General features: G+C 41.6%; 1 protein-coding gene across 1 annotated transcript in view; it reads left to right on the top strand.

Annotated features, from left to right (window-relative positions):
• The window catches only part of GUCY1B1 (guanylate cyclase 1 soluble subunit beta 1), a 70,616-nt gene that overhangs the window by 44,487 nt on the left and 5,327 nt on the right, over window positions 1-20,802 (top strand). The window contains exons 6-11 of the mRNA XM_084856344.1: window positions 12,346-12,576; window positions 13,826-13,942; window positions 14,227-14,360; window positions 15,707-15,904; window positions 18,400-18,637; window positions 19,927-20,067. Coding sequence (XP_084712470.1) covers window positions 12,346-12,576; window positions 13,826-13,942; window positions 14,227-14,360; window positions 15,707-15,904; window positions 18,400-18,637; window positions 19,927-20,067 — 1,059 coding nt within the window. The remainder of the gene's footprint in view (window positions 1-12,345; window positions 12,577-13,825; window positions 13,943-14,226; window positions 14,361-15,706; window positions 15,905-18,399; window positions 18,638-19,926; window positions 20,068-20,802) is intronic.

Consider the following 20,802-nt stretch of genomic DNA (forward strand, 5'->3'; position numbering starts at 1 on the left):
TTAGTTTGCTATCAGGGGGAATGAGTAACCCACACTGAAATTCAATAAAAATGTCACAGATAATGCCCCCTGCTTTTGTTTATTGTGGACGTGTCTCCTATAGAAAAACCTTCCATATGATATAGAATACTGTGGTTCCCATGTCTCATTACCAGTTCAAGAATGCTATCTATTCGCCATATACAGGGTCCTGCTGCGTTCCCTTCCCCCAACTCAAAGACACTGATTGTGTTACTACCAAGTCTACATATTTGTTAGAATAATCTTGAGGGGTCTGCTGAAAACAGGAAAATAAATAGCAATATGTTGTTCCCTAAGCGTTCTCCCCTACACCATTTTACCTATTGATAGTAATTGGTTTGTTGCCTCACATATGTATTCATAGTTAATATTTTATTGTTTTGTTTTTTCACAAAATGTAGTATTAATGCTGCAGATAATGGGGAAGGAGGTACACATTTGAATTTCCAATGATTTTCAACAGCTTAATATATTTAACATAATTTTCTCTATAGTCAAATAATATAACATAATTCTGTCTATAGTCAAATCATAGTGTATCATAAACAAGAGAGATCTAGTGGAGAACATGATGCACTACTGCAGAGGAACTTGTAGGAACACAAGGTCCAAATTTTCCTCACTAGATTAATCATATATCATAGCAGACCCCTGTGATTAAATCAAATTATAATCTGCCACAAACAGAGGATGTGTGGAAGTCAGCATATGCTTAATATGTCAAGCCAGAAAGTTGTGACATGTGCTGTGGGAAATGGAAAACGTCTAACCATTTTATCTGAAGGCATATTTCTTCAAATTTCCAATAATTTGAGAGGATAAGAAGTTAAAGGAATGGAAAAAAATTAGGCTGTATCTGATCAAGACTTTTTGCTGAATATACACCACCCTGTCCCTCAAAGTAGTGCCTGTCTTTGTTGGTTTCATCTTATTCTTTCACACAACTGACAAGGGAGTTATTTGTCGGCCACCTTCATAAATTGCTCTTCTAAAGGTGTTTGTTCTGATTTAATAAATCTCATGGAAAATATGCAATAGCAGCACACTCAGATAATTTTCATATAAAAATGTGTGGCTGTCCTAAGAAAAACACCCCTGCCAATACAGCTGGAAGTCATGGTGTTTGACGCATCACATTTAACTCCAGGTAGAATAAGGAAGGGCAACTGCTTGACGGAGAGACAAGCAAGGGCAAAAGGATAGACTGGCACAATAAAAGCATGACTGCAGTCACTGTCTCACCTAAGAAATGGCACAGTTTGACTCAAGCAAACATAAGTTTGGTGGCGCTGTTATAATTTGTCCAGACATGTCAGTCCAGCTTTTCTATAAATGCTAAATTTAGTTAAATGGCCATAATATTTATAGTAGTTTTAACTTTCTTTATAGCATTGGATCTTTTTTGGAAGCAATGATAAAGTATCATGCACTCTCCTCTGCTCCTCTAGCATGGCTGCAGGGGGAACATGGGATGTTATAGTTCTATTTTCAATTAGCACAGTTTAGGGTTGGGACTTAACCTGTCAGCAATCTTTACTTGGTTTATTGAAACAAGGTAGCTTCAAAAATCAAGGTTTGAAATTGGTTTGTTTTAGTAAACCATAGTTAAGGCTAACCACAATTTGTCTGGGTTCGGACATAATGGTAAACTGCAGTTAGTAAAACTTCTAATCTCCTCATGGCCACACTGGAAGATGAAAGGTTTGCCCAGGCTCATTTACATAATGATAAACTATAGTTTAATGTTTTATCCAAATGCAGTCTCTATCTCATCAAATTCCAGAGGAGTAGCCCATGTTTATCTGTTACAGCAAAAACAATGGAATCTTGAGGCATTATACGTGGTTGTGGACTAGAGACCAGTTAGTTTGATGAAGTGTTACATCTGTAATAAATTAGTCTGTAAGGTCCCATAAAACTTTTTATTGTTTTTGTCTCCTCAAAGGGCATCCATTTTTGTGAAGACATTATTGTTACGTCTCTGTGAATGCCGCCATTGATCTAAATGACTGTAATTGAACACTGAGTTAAATTTAGCTTGGGAGCTTTGTTCCAGAACTTCCAGTTGTACAAGCCAGAGGCATAAAGTCTTTTTCAAATCGAATTGGCTTTTATACTTTTAAACTATAAAACAACAACAGCAAACTAATAATAATAATTTTTTAGTTGCCTTGGACCATTTTGAGGAGAAGTGGGATACTATTTTAATTAATATTTAATCAATTAAAATAACTGCTCTGTTCAGGCCTACTTCTTGCAGGTGATTTCTTTTTCTCATACCAAAAGCACTTGCATGTACTGTGAAAATGTTGCATAGCAGATGTCCATTCCTCCTGCTTATCTCTCCAGTGCTATTGTGGTAAACAATCACATACTTATTGTACTTCCACCAAATTGCAGGGATGGCCAGACTTCGGCCTTTTAGGATCTACTTTTTTTACTAGAACACTGAGATTCATCAACTGGAGCTAAGTGTTAAATACTGGCTCAGGTTGACAATCTTTAAGGAACAGGGTGCCTCTGAACATATATTTAGCCCAAGAATTTGGGAACCAAACCAAGCTCGTAAGTCCTCTCATACAAAAACCCATTTCTGATTTTCATCAGACTCCTTGTCAGCAACCTAACTGAGAGCTAGTGTGGTGTAGTGGTTAGAGTGTTGGACTGGGACTCAGGAGATCTAGGTTCTAGTCCCCAATCAGCTGTGAAGCTCACCAGGTGACTTTGGGCTAATCACTGACTCTCAGCCTAACCTACCTCACAGGGTTGTTGTGAGGATAAAATGGAGAGGAGGAGGGCCATGTAAGTCGCCTTGGGTCCCTTGCAGGAGGGAAAAGGTGGGATATAAATTTAATGTAATAATAAAAAATAAAATTTTAGAGGTGGGGGAAGTCTTTTAGTCACTGCTATTATTAGACAATAGAGAGACAGAAACCTTCCTGCAAATCACCCAGATATCTACTAACAGATCCAGTTCTGCCTTCTGCCCACCCTTGCCATACTTAATGTTCGCCTTAGAAAAGGTGAAAACATTGAATATATTATGACATACCTTGAATTTTGAAAAAGCAACTTTAATATGATACAAACAATATAAAATTATTCCAGTTCCTTAAAAACCTAAGCAGGAGTGTTTTGAGTTCCTATATATATAGCAGTATGAAAGCATTTTCAAAATTCTCTCTCCATTCCTTATTGAAATCACTTGTCATATAGCTGAGCAGGAACATCCATTTTGCTGCAAATCACAGGAGGGAGAATCTGCTCGATATCTCTTTGAAACCTGAAGGGTGATTTGTCTTCATTTTTAGTGTCGTTACCATGGTGAAGGAGTTCGTAGACATGACTGGTTGACGTCACTTGCTAGTTAGATCCACAGAGGGGAACAAGAATCAAACTTTATTCCTGGCTGTGTCACTGTAGGTGATGCTCTTTTCATTTACTAAGTATTTTACACTAGGATCTTTTGCATACACATAATCATGTTAAAAGGCATATGAAACTCAGGAGCTGGCTTGTCTGTTTGACCCTGTTTTCAAAGAAGGGAGGTATCTAAATATGCTTTCTGATTATTTATTATTAACATTTATATACTGTTTTATTTGCTAAAAAGCTATCAAGGCAGTGCACAGCAATTTAAAACAACAAAACTTTAAAACAATAAAAAACCCAGAACATCAAAAAGAGTAAAAAGTTAGCTACATAATTTAAAAGGCTAAGTTTAGAAGATGTGTCTTCACACCCCATTTTAAGTGCCAAGGGAGTGGGGGCCAAATGAAGGTCTTGCAGAAGTGCATTCCACACTTTGGGGGCAACACAGGAAAAAGCCCTTTCATGCATGCCCAACAAATGGGCCTCTGTGGGTAATGGTGCCCTCAAAGGGGCCTGTCCTGCAGAGCTTAATAGTCTCTTTATAGTGAGACAGGTCGTGCCTTAGCCAGGTCCTCAGCCATTTAGGGCTTTAAAGATTAAGACCAACACCTTAAACTGAGCCCAGAAAGCAATTGGCATCCAGTTGTTCTTGTTGTTGTTCAGTCATTAAGTCATGTCCGACTCTTCGTGACCCCATGGACCATAGCATGCCAGGCCTTCCTGTCCTGCACTCTCTCCTGGAGTGTGCTCAAGTTCATATTCATTGCATCAGTGATGCTATCTAGCCATCTCATCCTCTGCCGTCCCCTTTTCCTTTTGCCTTCAGTCTTTCCTAGCATCAGGGTCTTTTCCAGGGAGTTTTCTCTTCGCATTAGGTGGCCAAAATATTTGAGCTTCAGCTTCAGTATCTGTCCTTCCAATGAGCACTCAGGGTTGATTTCCTGTAGGATTCACTGATTTGACCTCCTTGCAGTCCAGGGGACTCGTAAGAGTCTTCTCCAGCACCACAGTTTGAAATCATCAATTCTTTGGCGCTCAGCCTTCCTTATAGTCCACCTCTCACAGCCATATGTTACTACTGGGAAAACCATAGCTTTGATTATACAGACCTTTGTGGGCAAGGTGATGTCTCTGCTTCTTACTATGCTGTGTAGGTTTGCCATAGCTTTCCTCCCAAGGAGCAAGCGTCTTTTAATTTCATGGCTACAGTCACCGTCTGCGGTGATCTTGGAGCCCAAGAAAATAAAATCTGTCACTGCTTCCATTTCTTCCCCTTCTATATGCCAGGAAATGGGGCCAGATGCCATGATCTTAGTTTTGTTAATGTTGAGTTTCAAACCAGTTCTTGCACTCTCCACTTTCACCCTCAACAAGAGGCTCTTTAGATACTCTTCGCTTTCTGCCATTAGGGTGGTATCGTCTGCGTATCTGAGGTTGTTGATAATTCTCCCAGCAATCTTAATTCCGACCTGTGATTCATCCAACCCGGCGTTTCTCATGATGTACTCTGCATATAAGTTAAATAAGCAGGGCAACAATATACAGCCTTGTCGTACTCCTTTCCCAATTTTGAAGCAATCGGTTGTTCCATGTCCAGTTCTTACTGTTGCTTCTTGACCCTTGTACAGGTTCCTTAGGAGACAGGTAAGGTGGTCTGGTACTCCCATCTCTTTCAGAATTTGCCACAGTTTGTTGTGATCCACACAATCAAAGGCTTTAGCATAGTCAATGAAGCAGAAATAGATGTTTTTCTGGAATGCTCTTGCTTTCTCCATGATCCAGTGAATGTTGGCGATTTGATCTCTAGTTCCTCTGCCTCTTCGAAACCCAGCTTGTTCTTCCAGTAATTCTTGGTGTTTAAACAAAGGTGTAATATGGTCTTGATGCCACATACCAGTTAGCAGCCTAGCTGCCTCATTTTGCATCAATTGAAGCTTCCAGATTGTCTTCAGGGGTAGCCCCACACAGAGCACATTGCAGTAGTCTAAGCATGATGTAACCAAGGCATGGGTAACTGTTGCCAAGACAGACTGACTCAGGGTCATAGCTGGTGCACCAAGAATAATTGTGCAAATGCTTTCTCTTGCCACCTGGAAATCCAGGGACTGCAAAGGATCAAGTAGCACATTTATTTATTTATTTATTTCATTTCTATACCGCCCAATAGCCGAAGCTCTCTGGGCGGTTCACAAAAATTAAAACCAAACAACACACAATAAAACAATTTAAAATATATAGAACATTAAAACCACAATATAACAATACAACCACAATAAAACCTAGCAGCAGTACAGGAGTTTAAAATACAGATTTAAAACAGCAAAGATAAAAATTTAGAAAGCTAAAATGCCTGGGAAAATAAAAAGTTCTTCACCTGGCGCCGAAAGGAGTACAATGTAGGCGCCAGGCGAACCTCACTAGGGAGCTCATTCCAGAGCCAGGGTGCCACAACAGAAAAAGCCCTCCTCCTAGTAGCCACCCGCCTCACTTCCTTTGACAGGGGCTCACGGAGAAGGGCCGCTGATGATGATCTTAAGGTCCGGGCAGGCACATATGGGAGGAGGCGATCCTTCAGGTAACCTGGCCCCAAGCCGTTAAGGGCTTTGAATGTTAACACCAGCACTTTGAATCGGGCCCGGAAATGGACTGGCAGCCAGTGCAGCTGGAAAAGTACTGGCGTAATATGAGCTCGCAGGCCAGTCCCTGTTAACAATCTTGCTGCCCTATTTTGGACCAGCTGAAGTTTCCGGACCATTTTCAAAGGCAGCCCCACGTATAACGCATTGCAGTAATCCAGACGAGAAGTTATCAGAGCATGGATAACTGTAGCTAGGCTATCTCTGTCCAGATAAGGGCGTAGTTGGTATACCAGCCTAAGCTGATAAAAAGTGCTCCATGCCACTGAGTTCACCTGTGCCTCAAGTGACAGTTCTGGACCCAAGAGCACCCCCAAACTATGAACCTGATCCTTTAGGGGGAGTGCAACCCCCTCCAGAACAGGTTGAATATTACCTAGCTGGGCAGACGAACCACCCACTAACAGTACCTCCGTCTTGTCTGGATTAAGTTTCAGTTTATTAGCCCTCATCCAGTCCATTACCGTGCCCAGGCACTGGTTCAGAACAGCCACTGCCTCACCTGGGTTTGATGAGAAAGAGAGGTAGAGCTGGGTGTCATCCGCATATTGATGGCACCTCAGCCCACACCTCCGGATAACCTCCCCCAGCGGTTTCATGTAGATGTTAAACAGCATGGGGGATAAAATAGAGCCCTGTGGAACCCCATGGCACAATTGCCATGGCACAGAGCAATAATCCCCCAGCACCACCTTCTGGAATCGGCCATCCAAGTAGGAGCGGAACCACTGTAGTGCAGTGCCTCCAACTCCCAACCCAGACACCCTATCCAGAAGGATACCATGGTCGATGGTATCGAACGCCGCTGAGAGGTCCAGGAGAATCAACAGGGTCGCACTCCCCCTGTCCCTCTCCCGACAGAGGTCATCCCACAAGGCGACCAAGGCAGTTTCCGTTCCAAAACCAGGCCTGAAGCCCGATTGAAATGGATCTAGATAATCCGTTTCATTCAAGAGTGCCTGGAGCTGTCCTACAACCACCCGCTCAAGCACCTTGCCCAGGAAGGGGATGTTGGCCACTGGCCTATAATTGTTAACATCCTCTGGGTCCAGGTTAGGCTTTTTCAGGAGTGGTCTAATTACTGCCTCTTTTAAAGCAGCAGGCACCACTCCCTCTCTCACAGAGGAATTTACAACCTCCTGGACCCAGCCGGACAACCCCTCCTTGTTTGATTTAATAAGCCATGAAGGGCAAGGGTCAAGCACACAAGTGGTCGATCGGACTTGGCCAAGCACCTTGTCTGCATCCTCAGGCCTCAGTAACTGAAACTCATCCAATAAAACTGGACCAGACGGTGCTCTGAACGCCTCTACCAATGGAACTGCATTAATGGTGGTGTCCAATTCATGACGAATCTGAGCGACTTTATCCTCAAAGTGCCGCGCAAACTTGTCACAGCGTGCTACCGAGGGTTCCACCATCTCCCTCCCTGGCCCAGAATGTAACAGGCCGCGAACCACTCGGAAAAGCTCCGCTGGACGACACTGAGAAGATGCAATGCTGGTGGAAAAGAACTGCCTCTTTGCCACCCTCACCGCCACAGAGTAGGCTCGATAGTGGGCTCTTACCTGTGTTCGGTCAGACTCAGCACAAGTTTTCCTCCACCTGCGTTCTAGCTGTCTCCCCTCTTGCTTCATTGCCCTCAGCTCAGGTGTATACCAAGGAGCTGGCCGGGCTCTGCTTAGAGGGAGAGGGCGCTTGGGCGCGATTGTGTCAACCGCCCGAGTCATCTCTGCATTCCACAGAGCGACCTGGGCTTCGACAGGAGCACCAGCCATACCAGCAGGAAAATCCCCCAGAGCCCTCTGGAATCCATCGGAATCCATTAATCTCCAGGGGCGGACCATTTTAATAGGTCCCCCACCCTTGAAGAGGGGAAAGGCCGCCAGAAGTCTAAACCTCAGCAGGAAGTGATCTGACCATGACAAAGGGACAGATGTTAATTCCTCCACTTTCAGATCACCATCCACCTGCCCAGTCGAGAAAACCAGATCAAGCGTGTGTCCTTTTATATGCGTTGGGCCGATGACATGTTGGGACAGCCCCATGGTTGTCATGGCGGCCATGAAGTCCTGAGCCGCCCCGGATACAGCGGCCTCGGCATGGAAGTTGAGATCCCCCAGGACCATCATCCTGGGAGTCCTCAACACCAAGTCCGAGACCACCTCCGTCAGCTCAGGCAGGGAGTCTGATGGGCAGCGGGGTGGGCGGTACACCAACAGAATCCCTAATCTGTCCCGGGTACCCAACACAAGGTACAAACACTCAAGATCTGCACTCGAATGAGCAGGAAGCCTGGAGAGGGAGATTGAATTCCTATAGACCACGGCAACCCCCCCTCCCCGACCCTCAAGTCGGTGTTGGTGCTGCATCGAGTACCCAGGAGGGCACAGCTGGGAGAGAGTGACCCCTCCCAGTTCCCCCACCCAGGTCTCAGTAATACATGCCAGGTCAGCCCCCTCATCCACAATCAAATCATGGATGAGGGAGGTCTTATTTTGGGCCGACCTGGCATTTAGCAGCAGCACCACCAGACCCGAGGGCAGACTGGTAAGGCTGCCAGGAACCATCAGGTTGGGGGAAGAACCAGAAGAGGGGACAGCTGTAAGGTGTCTAGCCCCTCTTCTCCTCAGCTGGCCTGTTAATCCCCCAACGCCATACCTCCCTCTGCCTGTGACCACAGTTATGGTGGCACCTCCCCCACCCCCTGAGTTGCCCAATAGTCCTCCCAGGCACATATTAAAATATTAAGATATAAAATACACAACAGTTTAAAAGAATATAAAAGAGATAAAAGAGAACAGCAGCTAAGAAGGAGCAGATAGTCCACGTTTGCCCCTTCCCCATAAAAGCACTCCCAAGCTTTTAGCCCATCATTATCTATAAGGCCCAGGTCAGGTGGTATGGTGCTTTAGAAGATTTTATAAATAAAAAAATAAACACTACAATACTTATTCCTGTTGGAAAGTTGGAAAGAATGAAGCCGATGTTCTCTGGTTTTGAAGAGGAAATATTAGTTTTTCTGTGGGGGCACTTAGAATGATTTAGAGATCTGGCTTCGGAATGCATTCATGCATTTTGACCCTCTAGCAGCTAATTCTATCATCTTTACAGTTAAATTCACTCTCTTTTTCTATACTGATCCAGAATACATTGAACACATAGTGCAAATGTTTCTGTTGATTTCAGCTGCATCTTGGCTCAATCACTTATTTCTCAGATTTCTGACTGATTCATGTACTCCCCTCTCCTAGTTTATCACAGTTGCCCTCCTTGGCACTGTCCAGTATTCGTTTCAACTCTAAGTCACTTCTGTGAATTACAGTTGCAACTGTGCTATTATTGACACATACTAATTCTGTTGAGGTTAGGAGACTAGCAGAGCACTTGAATGAAAAAGGGTTTTCTCAAACTGTGAAGACTTGCTATAGTGTAATAGTGTTGCCTTTTGAACGGGCTCAACATTTTCATGAGTTAAGATGCTGCTGTTTTTCTGCAGAGGCTTTTATAATGTTCATGTTTTGTAGCCTGCTTGTTGTCTTTCATTGCATTTTCTGCATTAACCTGTGATGGTGCCCAAACAAACAGACAAAAATAGCCCAGACTCTCTCTGGAAAGAGAGCTTAATTCATCTATCAGCAATAAGCAATATTTGGTAACTTTTCAGGCTAAACATTTCAGCCCCGTTGAAATTTGTATTGTTCTGATTATAATTAGGGCTTCAACATTTAGTCAATTAATTGGATGGATTAATAGATTAAAACCCTTTTTGATCAATTCAGAAGGTGCAGCAGAATATTAAAAACTGTTCTTTTAAAATAATTAAGAATTGTGGGTGGTAGGTACCATTTTAGAAGAAGTATCATAAGAACATAAGAAGCGCCATGCTGGATCAGACCAAGGGTCCACCTAGTCCAGCTGCCCACTGGAAACCCACAAGTAGGACTTGAATGCAACAGCACCTTTCAACCCAGGTTCCCCAGCAACTGGTGTACATGGGCATATGGACTGATAATGCCTGATATCCCCTTCTTTTATTCTTATAGTCTCTTCTAAGAAATTGTGTACTGTGACATGTGCATGATTGCCTAAAAACTGGAAATGTATGCTTATATCTTCAGTAGCATTTTATTAACATGAAAATCTATGCAGATTTAATCATTTGATCATTTGATCAAAAAGTTAATGTAGTGAATTATCTAAGATTTTATTGATCAGGTAACAGTCCAAAGAAGAAGTCTGCTGGAGCTTTCTTAAGACAGTTATATCTCGTTATTTGGTGATTTATCAACACTATTAGAAGATGATTTTTTTTATGTAGATATCTTAGATGTCAAAAGATCATTTGTATGGTTTTCTGCAGTCCTGTTAATGTGAAAAATGTGAATGAACATGTGTTATCTTGACAATTCTCTTCATTAAGCACCAGTGAGCCACAGGAAAACTAGTTCATTTAATTTTAGAACTGGCCTTGTCAGTTAATTTCTAAAAGTCCTGCCTTTCTGTCTTCTGTCATAGACACAATAGCCACAACAATAAAAGTACCTCTAGCTTAGATCCAAATATCTGCTTGCACATCCCAAAGCACATCAGAGGGTGCCATTAATTTTTTCCCCTTTATGCAGCCCTCATACTACCTCCAAAGCTACTCCAAGGCGTTGAAAGGCCCTGCACAGCAATGTGTGATGCAGCATAAGAGGGGGGTGCAGCGAGGGAAAAGGGGACATCTGAAAGCCTCCATGCATGAGCAGAAGGGTTTCTGCCCCCTGAGGCAGATGTTTAGATCCACGCCAGAGTTTTTATTTTCTGTGTGGTTGTTTTTTACACTCTTCTGCAAAAGTTCTTTGAATACACTCTTATTCAAATCTCATTTATGGAATGATCTCTCTGATGAGGCCTGCCTGGCACCAACACTGTCATCTTTTCAGCACCAGGTTAAAACTGCCCTCTTTGCTCAGGCATTTGGCAGCATATAATGAGTTTCTTTTATTGTCTCTGGCTGGTTGCATTAAATTGTTTTAGATATATGTTGTTGTGTGTGCTGTTTGTTCTATGTGATTATGTGAATGGTTTTATACTTTATATAATTGATTTTATTTTATTTTTTAATTTTTGTAAACTACCCAGAGAATTTCGGCTGTGGGGTGGTATAGGAATATAAGAAATGAAATGAAATGAAAAGCAAGAATTGCATTTCAAGAAGCACTACCAATATTCCCATCTATGAGAATTCTCCCTCTCCTCTTCTTTTCCAGAACTGTATTGAGCGTATTTATTGACTTTATGGCAGTTAGCTGCAATGGGCTTTTTCTGTTGAACGACACCATATGATTCAGTGCCTTGGTTCTGCTTCTTGTTCTGCATAAACATCCTTAGAAATTTTGTTGAATTGTGGTGCATAAATAATGTAAATAAATATACAACTGGCCACAGTGAGCTAGATAAGCAAGAATGGCAGTAAAAAGATTCAGTTGCCTCAACATCATAAATGGAACTGTATGCTCAACCAGATCAAGTAAATGCCACCCATGAATCCTTAATTCAAGTGTTATTGGTATTTCCCGTATGGGTCCAAGGAGAGAAATCTGATTTGGGCATGAATATAAGTGGCAGAAGTGGTTAGTATGGCCTGTATGCTGACTATCTACTTCACACATGCCATATTGTCCCTAATTGTGCCTTAGTAGCGAGCCATTGATTTAGAGGCCTTAGACTCTAATGCAGACTATGATTCAGGTCCTCCCCACTGCCTCCACCCACACACTGCTTTGTGCAATGCACTGAGGAAGAGGTCTTGAATTCTCCTGTGCATTCAAGGTGTATCCAGAGCACCTGAGCCTCATGGGAACCACAACTGCCATGTTGCCAGGTTGCACTTGGTGTGTCATCTTATGGCCTTCTGTGCTGTAGATTGGATCTTCTCACTGATTGTAAGCCTCTGGCAGGTCACCTGATCTGAGAAGGAAATGGTGGAGGGTCTGATGAGGCTTCAGAAGACTACACTATGTTTTCAGGCTTTCAGGCTGTCCTGCATGACAGTGAGGTCAGCACTTCATGTCAGGGCATAGAGGCTTCTGAATGGATGTAGCACTGCTAAGACTTCAAATTCAAAAATATTTCAGGCCAGCCATGGACTTCAGATGGTCCAGAATAGATTGGTGGTCAATGGCCCCTCAAACCCAGCATCAAAATTTGGAATTAATTATGAAATTCAACAGCAACTCTTGCTCCCTGCTAAAGAAAAATAACCATAACACAAGTCAAAGAGGGTCAAATTTTTAACAATTGTTGACAATGTTTTCTTTTTTATTGTAAGGTTGTTCAACAAAGAAATGAAGAGTGTGACCATATTCAGTTTTTAATTGAAGAGAAGGAGTCTAAGGAAGAGGATTTTTATGAAGATCTGGACAGATTTGAAGAGAATGGTACTCAAGAGTCTCGAATCAGTCCTTATACTTTTTGCAAAGCTTTCCCTTTCCACATTATATTTGATAGAGATCTAGTTGTCACCCAGTGTGGCAATGCAATATACAGAGTCCTTCCACAGGTGAGAATTTTCCTTTTCCTGAAAGGTTTCTATTCTCCTCCTCTCCCACCAGTGTGGCCCCAAATGGGACCTTTCTGAGCTATATTTGAGGCCTATGACTAGGGATGGGAGAATCAGTGAAACTCAAGCTCGTTGTAGTTCTCCATGTTCCACCTTGAAGCTCGACCATGTTTCCCTTCCCAATCGCAATCTTTTGTTATTGCTCAAATGGAAAAAGTGCTTATTTGGGCACACATTTTTTGAAGTGTGAACTCAAATGCTTGCTTTTTCCCCACTGACGTGTGGAAATGTGCATTTTCTAAAAATGCAAAATTTTAAAGTGCAGCATTTTCTACAGTACACATTTCTCAAACCAGCATTGTAAGCCTGGGAATATGCGGGCTCCGCCCACAAAATGCACACACATCCAGGCATGCAGATGGGCCAAGTTCTGCCCACAAATGAACCAGAACAAAATTCTCTTACATATTGTATGACTAGCCATGTGGAATGCATCTTGCATATGTCAAGATGGTGCAACAGAGCAACTTCCCTTGGTGAAACACCTAATCTTATGTACATTTGAGTATATTTGAGTGTATAATTAGCCTGTGCTGGCCTGAGTCAGTGTAGACTTGAACTCTATGAACTAGGCCATTCTCACAGTCATGTACTTTTATAGGTCATTATACTCTTGGGAGTGCTGCCTGGATTGCAGCCCCAAATGACAGAGGACTACATTGAGCTTGGGGATACTGAAAGGCCAATTCACGCTCAAATGTCTGTGAACATCACATTATTTCCTTCATCCCAAAATTTTGGACAGTGTGAGCAGCCCTTACCCCAATGTAAAGTAAATATCCTTCTGCAAAGATTTACAAATGAAAATATGTTTTTGGATTGTATTAATTGATTTAACTGTTGATAGTGTGGATTAGAACTGAGCAATGAAGAAAATGGCTTTTGGAAGGAGGGGAACAGGTATGATAGTGCAACTTCCTTTGGGATACTTTTGAAACATGCAGTCTTCAAATAAAAAAGCTGTGCATTTTCATTATGTTACCGAAGTCTGACTTCTAAATTATCCTCCCCCACCCCGCAATACTAACATCTGGTATCAAAAAGAGGAAAAATACACCCCAATATTGTACTGATAAATTAGCACAGCTGATCAGTACAGGGTAGGGAATCGGAATCACTATGTCAGTTACTGATCATAAATAATTTAAGATATTTAAAATGAAATTTGCCTTTTTTATTTATCGTTCAGCTCCAGCCAGGATACTGCAACCTATTGTCAGTGTTTTCATTGGTTCGGCCTCATATTGATATTAGTTTCCATGGAATCCTCTCACATATCAACACGGTCTTTGTGTTGAGGAGCAAGGTAACCTAAATGCTATTCATCTGCCATTTTTCAGTGGATAATCATGCTTTACTTGGATGAACAATAGACTCTCATTTGACATTATTTTGAGAGAGAGAGAGAGAGAGAGAGACCTTTCTTTAACACATTCTTGACACATTTCTGTTTGGGCTATGGGTGGAAAAACAGAAATAAAACCTACATTTGATTGCAGATTGCATTAAAGTGGTTTGCGGGTTCAAAGGAAGGCACATACATATGACTATGTCATCTTTAGTTGCAGTTATGACTTTTATCTTTACAAGGAAGGGCTCTTGGATGTGGAAAAGCTGGAGTGTGAAGATGAATTAACTGGTACAGAAATTAGCTGCTTACGCCTCAAGGGTCAAATGATCTACTTGCCTGAAGCAGATAGCATTCTGTTTCTTTGTTCTCCAAGGTAAGCAAACAAGATTTGTGTATATTACAGTTGCATTGTTAGAAAAACTAGTATTACGATCTTCGGGCCCAAAGAGCCATGACGCAAATGGTTGCATGTGTTTGTTTTACTTTAAAGTAGCCATATTAGGGGATCCAGTTTTGATCAGAGTAGCGGTACTTGGTGAGGAGATATTTAACCCTTCCCTCTTCACCACCTCCCTGATCTAAATCCCCTTCTCAAGCTGCTATTAGCATGATTGTTAGGGAAAAATATCAGTGCCCTAAATATTTTTTTTCACAGTGGGCAAAAATAGCAGCTTCAGGAAGTGATTTAGATTGGGGAAATGGCATGAGGAAAATGGTTAAACTGCCTCCCCCATCACCTCCGCTCTCATGGGTGACCCAGTCATTGGTCTCCTAAATCACACCTGCTTTGGCCATTCGATTTAAACATTTTTGGACAAGATCCTTTTATCGTAATAGTGTAGGCCCACTGAGAGTAGAACTGGTAGTTATTAGATACATTGAGCTGCCTCTGCTCTGTGTCTCTTTGCTTCCTTTTTGCCCAATAATGTCTATTACAAAATAAACCATGAAGTGATGTGTGCCTCCCATTCCATATCTAAAGGAATGTCTCCTCCTGTATGTACCTGCTTGGACCCTTAGGTCATCTCAAGAGGACCTTCTGTGGGTGCCCCTGCCAAAGGAAGCTAGGCAGGTGGCTATAAAAGAGAGGGCCTTCTCAGTTGTGGCACCCCACTTATGGAATGCTTTCCCCAAAGAGGTTCACCTACATCGTTATCCTTCTGGCACCTGGAAAATACCTTTCTTTTCTCCCAGGCAGTTTAGAAACCTAGTTATAGATTTTTATGGCTGTTCTTACATATCTGTAGCTATTCCTGGGCTGGGTTTTTTGTATTATATTTTATTCTTTTAAATATTTGCATTGTATTTTATATTTTATCTGTTTGTATGGCACTTTAGTCTTTTAACTGTTTGTAATCTGCCCAGAGAACGTTTGGTATTGGGTGGATTAAAAATAAAATAAATAACTCATCTAATTTCTTTGGCTAGCAGATAAACCCACAGCGCAATAACATTACATCGTGCATACTTTTGTAGTAACTTCAATTGTTTTAGATAAAGCTGTGTATAGAGCTTTATCTGTAGTTATCTCTTATCCTGTGCTGGCAAGGCAGAAAAGGTGGAATATTCAGTGCATTTAAATACGGAGGTAGGAAAGCATTGTTAGTTTTGGCAATTAAAAAATAATTACAAAGTAATCAGTGTGTTTTATGTCCATGCAAGACAAATCATATCTCACCACTTCCTCATCTTGCCTTTGATTGTTTCTCTGTATTATAGTGTGATGAATTTGGATGACTTAACCAGAAGAGGGTTATACCTGAGCGATATTCCACTGCATGATGCTACCCGTGACTTGGTCCTTTTGGGAGAGCAGTTCAGAGAGGAATACAAGCTGACACAAGAGTTGGAAATACTAACAGACAGGCTTCAGCACACATTAAGAGCATTGGAAGATGAAAAGAAAAAGACAGACACGTAAGACTTAATCTCCAACTTTAAGCAAGAAACTGTATAAGAAAATAGTGAGGGGATTTTTTAGTCTTACTGTCCTGTATTTTAATGGTTCACAAACACCTCTGATTTTGAGTTATGCAGTTGAAGTCAGGTGGCTACCAGACACTGGAGATCTAATCTTTCTTGTTGAAGTAAAAAAATAGCTAAAGCCAGCTAACAGTGCTTCCTCCATATAAAATTATATAACAGGAGTACCGTTTCTGATTTCAGTGTGAGTAGGAAAGATTCAGCAAGATGTACAGGCCCATGCTTGTCTACATTCAAGGCCAAATTGCAAAGAAGTGGTCGTATATTTTAGGACCTTACTTATAATAACTGCTGCATTGTTATTGATTCAGGACAACCTCTTTTTTTCCCAAGAACACTCTCCTTTTGTAAGCAAAGGGATTGGTCTTTCTTAACATGCACACTTCCATTTCATACTTTAAAATTATTTCACATGTGTCAAACCAGAGAGCTGGCCATAGGCAGAGATGCTGCAGACTGAAGCTGTTGTGCAATAAGGTGCTGCATGCCAGGACAACGTCTTACTGAAGCTACTTCAGGCTACTTCATTTACAGAGTATATACACACAAGAAGTGCATATACTGTACAAGGACCTCCAGTCCGCAGACCTAAACTGGCCCATAGAGCACCCCAATCTGGCCGATGGGGTTCCTCTCAGGAGGCGGGGAGGGGTTTAGGCTCCAAGCCCCACTCCCTGAAGGGATCCCTTCAGAAGATCCTCACTGCTATCTCTGTTCTGAGATTCCCCTGATGGCACTCATTTACCCCCCCCCCCCACAGCTATCTGAAATCAGAGATACTGGGCGGGGGGGTGGCGGGGGCAGCATGGTGGGATTCGCCCATGATGGGGAGAGTGACTGCATTCCAGTCCTATCCAATTGGAGATAGCAGCAGGGATGCGTAGTGGCTTGGGCTTCAAGCACAAAGAAGAAAGGAAAAAGGGAGGGGGTGATGTCAGGGTCATGCTCCCAATGACATCTGGGCTGCAGGGTGGAGGGCAATCCGGTCCCGCCTCAAAACAGTCCTGCATCCCTGGCATACATAATATGTCCAGTTAAGATCAGTGGAGAAATCATAAGGCATATCATGTGAAGTTGCACCAAAGAAAATAATATATTATCCAGGGAGCCTTGTTCTGTCAACGTTCTCATTATTTGAATTTGAAAATGATAGGAAATGTCATCAGTGTAATACAAAAGTTAAAGGCCTAAACTAGAGTTAAATAAACAAGAATATATTAGAAGCCAAGACAGTTTGATGATTAAAACCTTCTGTTTGGATTCTCTATGGTTATGGGAAGTTATTTGTTTTTCTTAGAATACTGTTTTCCAATTCCATCATTAATGGGTCTTCCTTGCTTGTAGCAATTTAGCCAGAGCCTTCATTGTTGTTTGTATATCAAAATCACTATATAAACTACTGTCAGTAACAGTGAACCTCAGCAAAACAAGTTTTATAGCTAGGAACTGAATATATCATATATAGCAACAGCGAACTCATCCTCTGAATGCTGATCCTTATGTAGCCAAAATGGTACTATCCACAAGAGGGAAGTATTAGCAGGCTTGGAGAATCCCCAGGTTTGCAGAAGTTAAAAAAATCTAAGGTGGGGATCCTAAAAGCAGCGCAGTGAGGACTGAGCATGCTCAGTGGGTAGGGAATGCTGGCTAACTGTTGGAGTGAGGAGACAGTAAACCCAGCGGGGAGGGGAATGGAATGGAGAGGTTGGAAACCTGAACAGGAGCACTTCACACTGCAACTTTTTGTTGCACGTCCTACTTGTACTGAATGCAAAGACTTGGCTCTCTTTCTTAAAGCAATTCTTTGTGAGCCTGCAGGCCTGTGGTAGTTTCCATGGCCTTTTTCTATCCTGTGGCCATACCCTTCAAAGGCTGCGGCTGTCCTTTTGTCTCTCTTAGAGCAGAGGTGGCAATGAAAGAAGCTGCTAGTGGGAGGGGACTGTTCCAGACAGCTGCTGGTTGCTAGGCTCTGTTGGTCACAGGACACGGTTTGAATATTGAATACTTGCCTAGTCATTGTTGTGAGCTGGACTTCTTGTGATGACCATGCTAACCTTTCAATAAAAGCTGATTATGGTTTATTAAAGTTGTAAACCATGCATTCCCCTGTATTTTTCTTCTTTTTCATTCCGGGGCAAGCTATACTGAGCTAATAATTTAAACAAGTGGAGTAATTTACCATTTCTCATACCTATTGATGTGCTTGTTTTATCCTTCAGTTACTTTAGAAACCTTTCTCATGAAAACCAATGCCTGCTCTTTAAGATTATTAAGTCCACCCTTAATATCTTGAATCAGTTACTGTTGGAAGCCCATAATATATAAAATCACCTTTCATATGGGAACTTCACTGAAATAAAAATGACTCTTTCGCTCTTCTTTTCTCCACTTCTTTTCTTTTTTTACTCTTACTGCCCAATATTGTGTAGATTGTTGTATTCTGTGCTTCCTCCATCTGTGGCCAATGAGCTGAGACACAAGCGTCCGGTGCCAGCAAAGAGATATGATAATGTGACCATCCTTTTTAGTGGCATTGTTGGGTTTAATGCCTTCTGCAGTAAACACGCCTCTGGAGAGGGAGCCATGAAAATTGTCAATCTCTTAAACGATCTTTACACAAGATTTGATATTCTGACTGATTCACGGAGGAATCCCTTTGTTTATAAGGTAATCTGCACCATTTCTGAACTTTGTGTTATAGATATTCCTGTTTTAATTGAAAATTAATGTAGAAACAATATTCTTTAATGATAAATTATGAAAAGCTTTATAAGATTTATATTATCTCATTTCAGTTCTATGAATATTAGAATTTCCTACACATAATATGGCTTAATTCTTGGCAAGAAAAAAAATCACACTGAAATAAATGTTTTCTGAAGGCAAAGTAGCTGCATGAATTACAGCTACAAAAACCAGAAAAAAGGTGTCTGACTCCAAAACATTTTATTGAAGTCTCACTCTGAATTCAGATGTAAATCATACAATGGCATTGACTTCACACCGATGGTTCAACTTAATGAGCTATGCATAGTGCTTACAGACGTTTTTGGTGGGCCTGTCCACAAGGAATAGTGCTGTAAATAATTGAACTATAATAGAACCCCAAGGTGATCTTGTCATGAAGCAAGATGAAGCCACACACTTTAGGCAACAGATTGCTGGAGCTGTGTTTGTGCATGTGCATGCCATTTTCTGAGGACTAAACTAAACATCTGGTAATCATTCATAGAGGAGCTATGCATGATAGTTTTCTTCCTTTTGTGTAAGTGGGTGCAGCTCTGATTTGTATCAGGACCATGTTGGCCTGATTGGAATTGGGGGGACACATGTTTACATGAAGGTAAAGAAAACTATTGTGCATATCTTCACTATGTGTGGTGACCAGAACAGTTAGTTTGGCCCTCACCTTCAGCCATTCTAGTTGTGGGTCATTAAAAGAGGTGTGATTTTGACTTCTTTGTTATTGATGCAACAGTGGCTTTAATATTCTCCCAGTGAAGTGTTTTAGCTGTTGCTGTCAGAATAGGATAGATCAAGATTTTCTTTTCCCCTGAAGAAGATTGTTTTCTAAATGTGCTGGACATATCATATGTCACAGTAAATTATATTTTCTAAGGACTGGTCTGTGGTTTTGCCTCAGCGTTTCTATGTGTGGTTGTTTTTTTTTCTATTGCTGCCCCTCTTCTTCTTCTACATTAACCATCCTACCTCTAAACCCTTGGTACCAGTGTGGAAATACAAGTTTTTGTATTATCCTTCTTTCTTAATGTTTATACGAATTTCTTGCTTTGAGGAAAATGTCCTGTGGTGGGACGCAGGTTAATATGTTCCTTATATACTTTTCATATAATTAATAATAGTTTTTTTCTGATCAAGTAATGGTATTGTTCCTAATACCAGTGTTTCTCTGTAATGAAGAAAGTAGAATAATTGCCAAATTCATATTTTGTTAGGTTGAGACAGTTGGAGACAAGTATATGACAGTAAGTGGCTTGCCAGAGCCATGCATTCATCATGCACGTTCTATTTGCCACTTAGCATTGGATATGATGGAAATAGCTGGACAGGTTCAAGTTGATGGAGAGTCTGTACAGGTTAGTAATTGATAATGTTTTACTGGAACTCAGGGAGTTTTTATATCATGAAAATTCAGCCAAAGATTTTCTCAACATATCTCAGGGCTAACTTGCAAATGTGTAAAGTCTAAACTACAGGGGCAAGATTGTAGTAACGTACAAAACCATTCTTGGGCACTGATGCAGAAAGGTGAATGGCCAAGGGATGCTACCTATGGAAACCACGTGTTCTCAAGTACAACATTGCTCCAGCCTCTCTCATGGGATACTCTGACCTGGTTCACATGTAACAAGAAGCCACTGTGGGTGAATTTTAGAGTGGTTTAAGAACCCATGAGCAGTTTTACGGTTGCAGGTGGCTTGTTAACCACCCCAACAACCCACCCTCACCTGGTTCCCATGTAATGACAAGCTATGGTGTGTCTCTGCTACAGCTTGAATATTCAAAATGGCAGCTGCCGCCATTACAAGAAGCCCTGCATTCACCAACTGTGGCTTCTAGTTATGTGTGAACCAGGCCTTGGTCTCTATGGGAACCCCTTTGCTCATTCACCACTTAAGCACTGGTTAAATAGCTATAATGGCTAAATTTAACTTCTGCAAATGGTAAGCAATCTACCCGCTACTTACATAATTATTCCTGGTTGGCTATATGGATAAAATGGTCCCTGAAATGGAGATGGTACATTTGCAAAACTGGTAGTGGGGGAAAAGCAATTTTATGCACGGTAACATGCTTCCATATTCCCCTAT

This window comes from Heloderma suspectum, chromosome 5 (genome assembly GCF_057233095.1).
Source record: "Heloderma suspectum isolate Gila_16-S chromosome 5, 16-S_ref, whole genome shotgun sequence".
NCBI lineage: Eukaryota > Metazoa > Chordata > Lepidosauria > Squamata > Helodermatidae > Heloderma > Heloderma suspectum.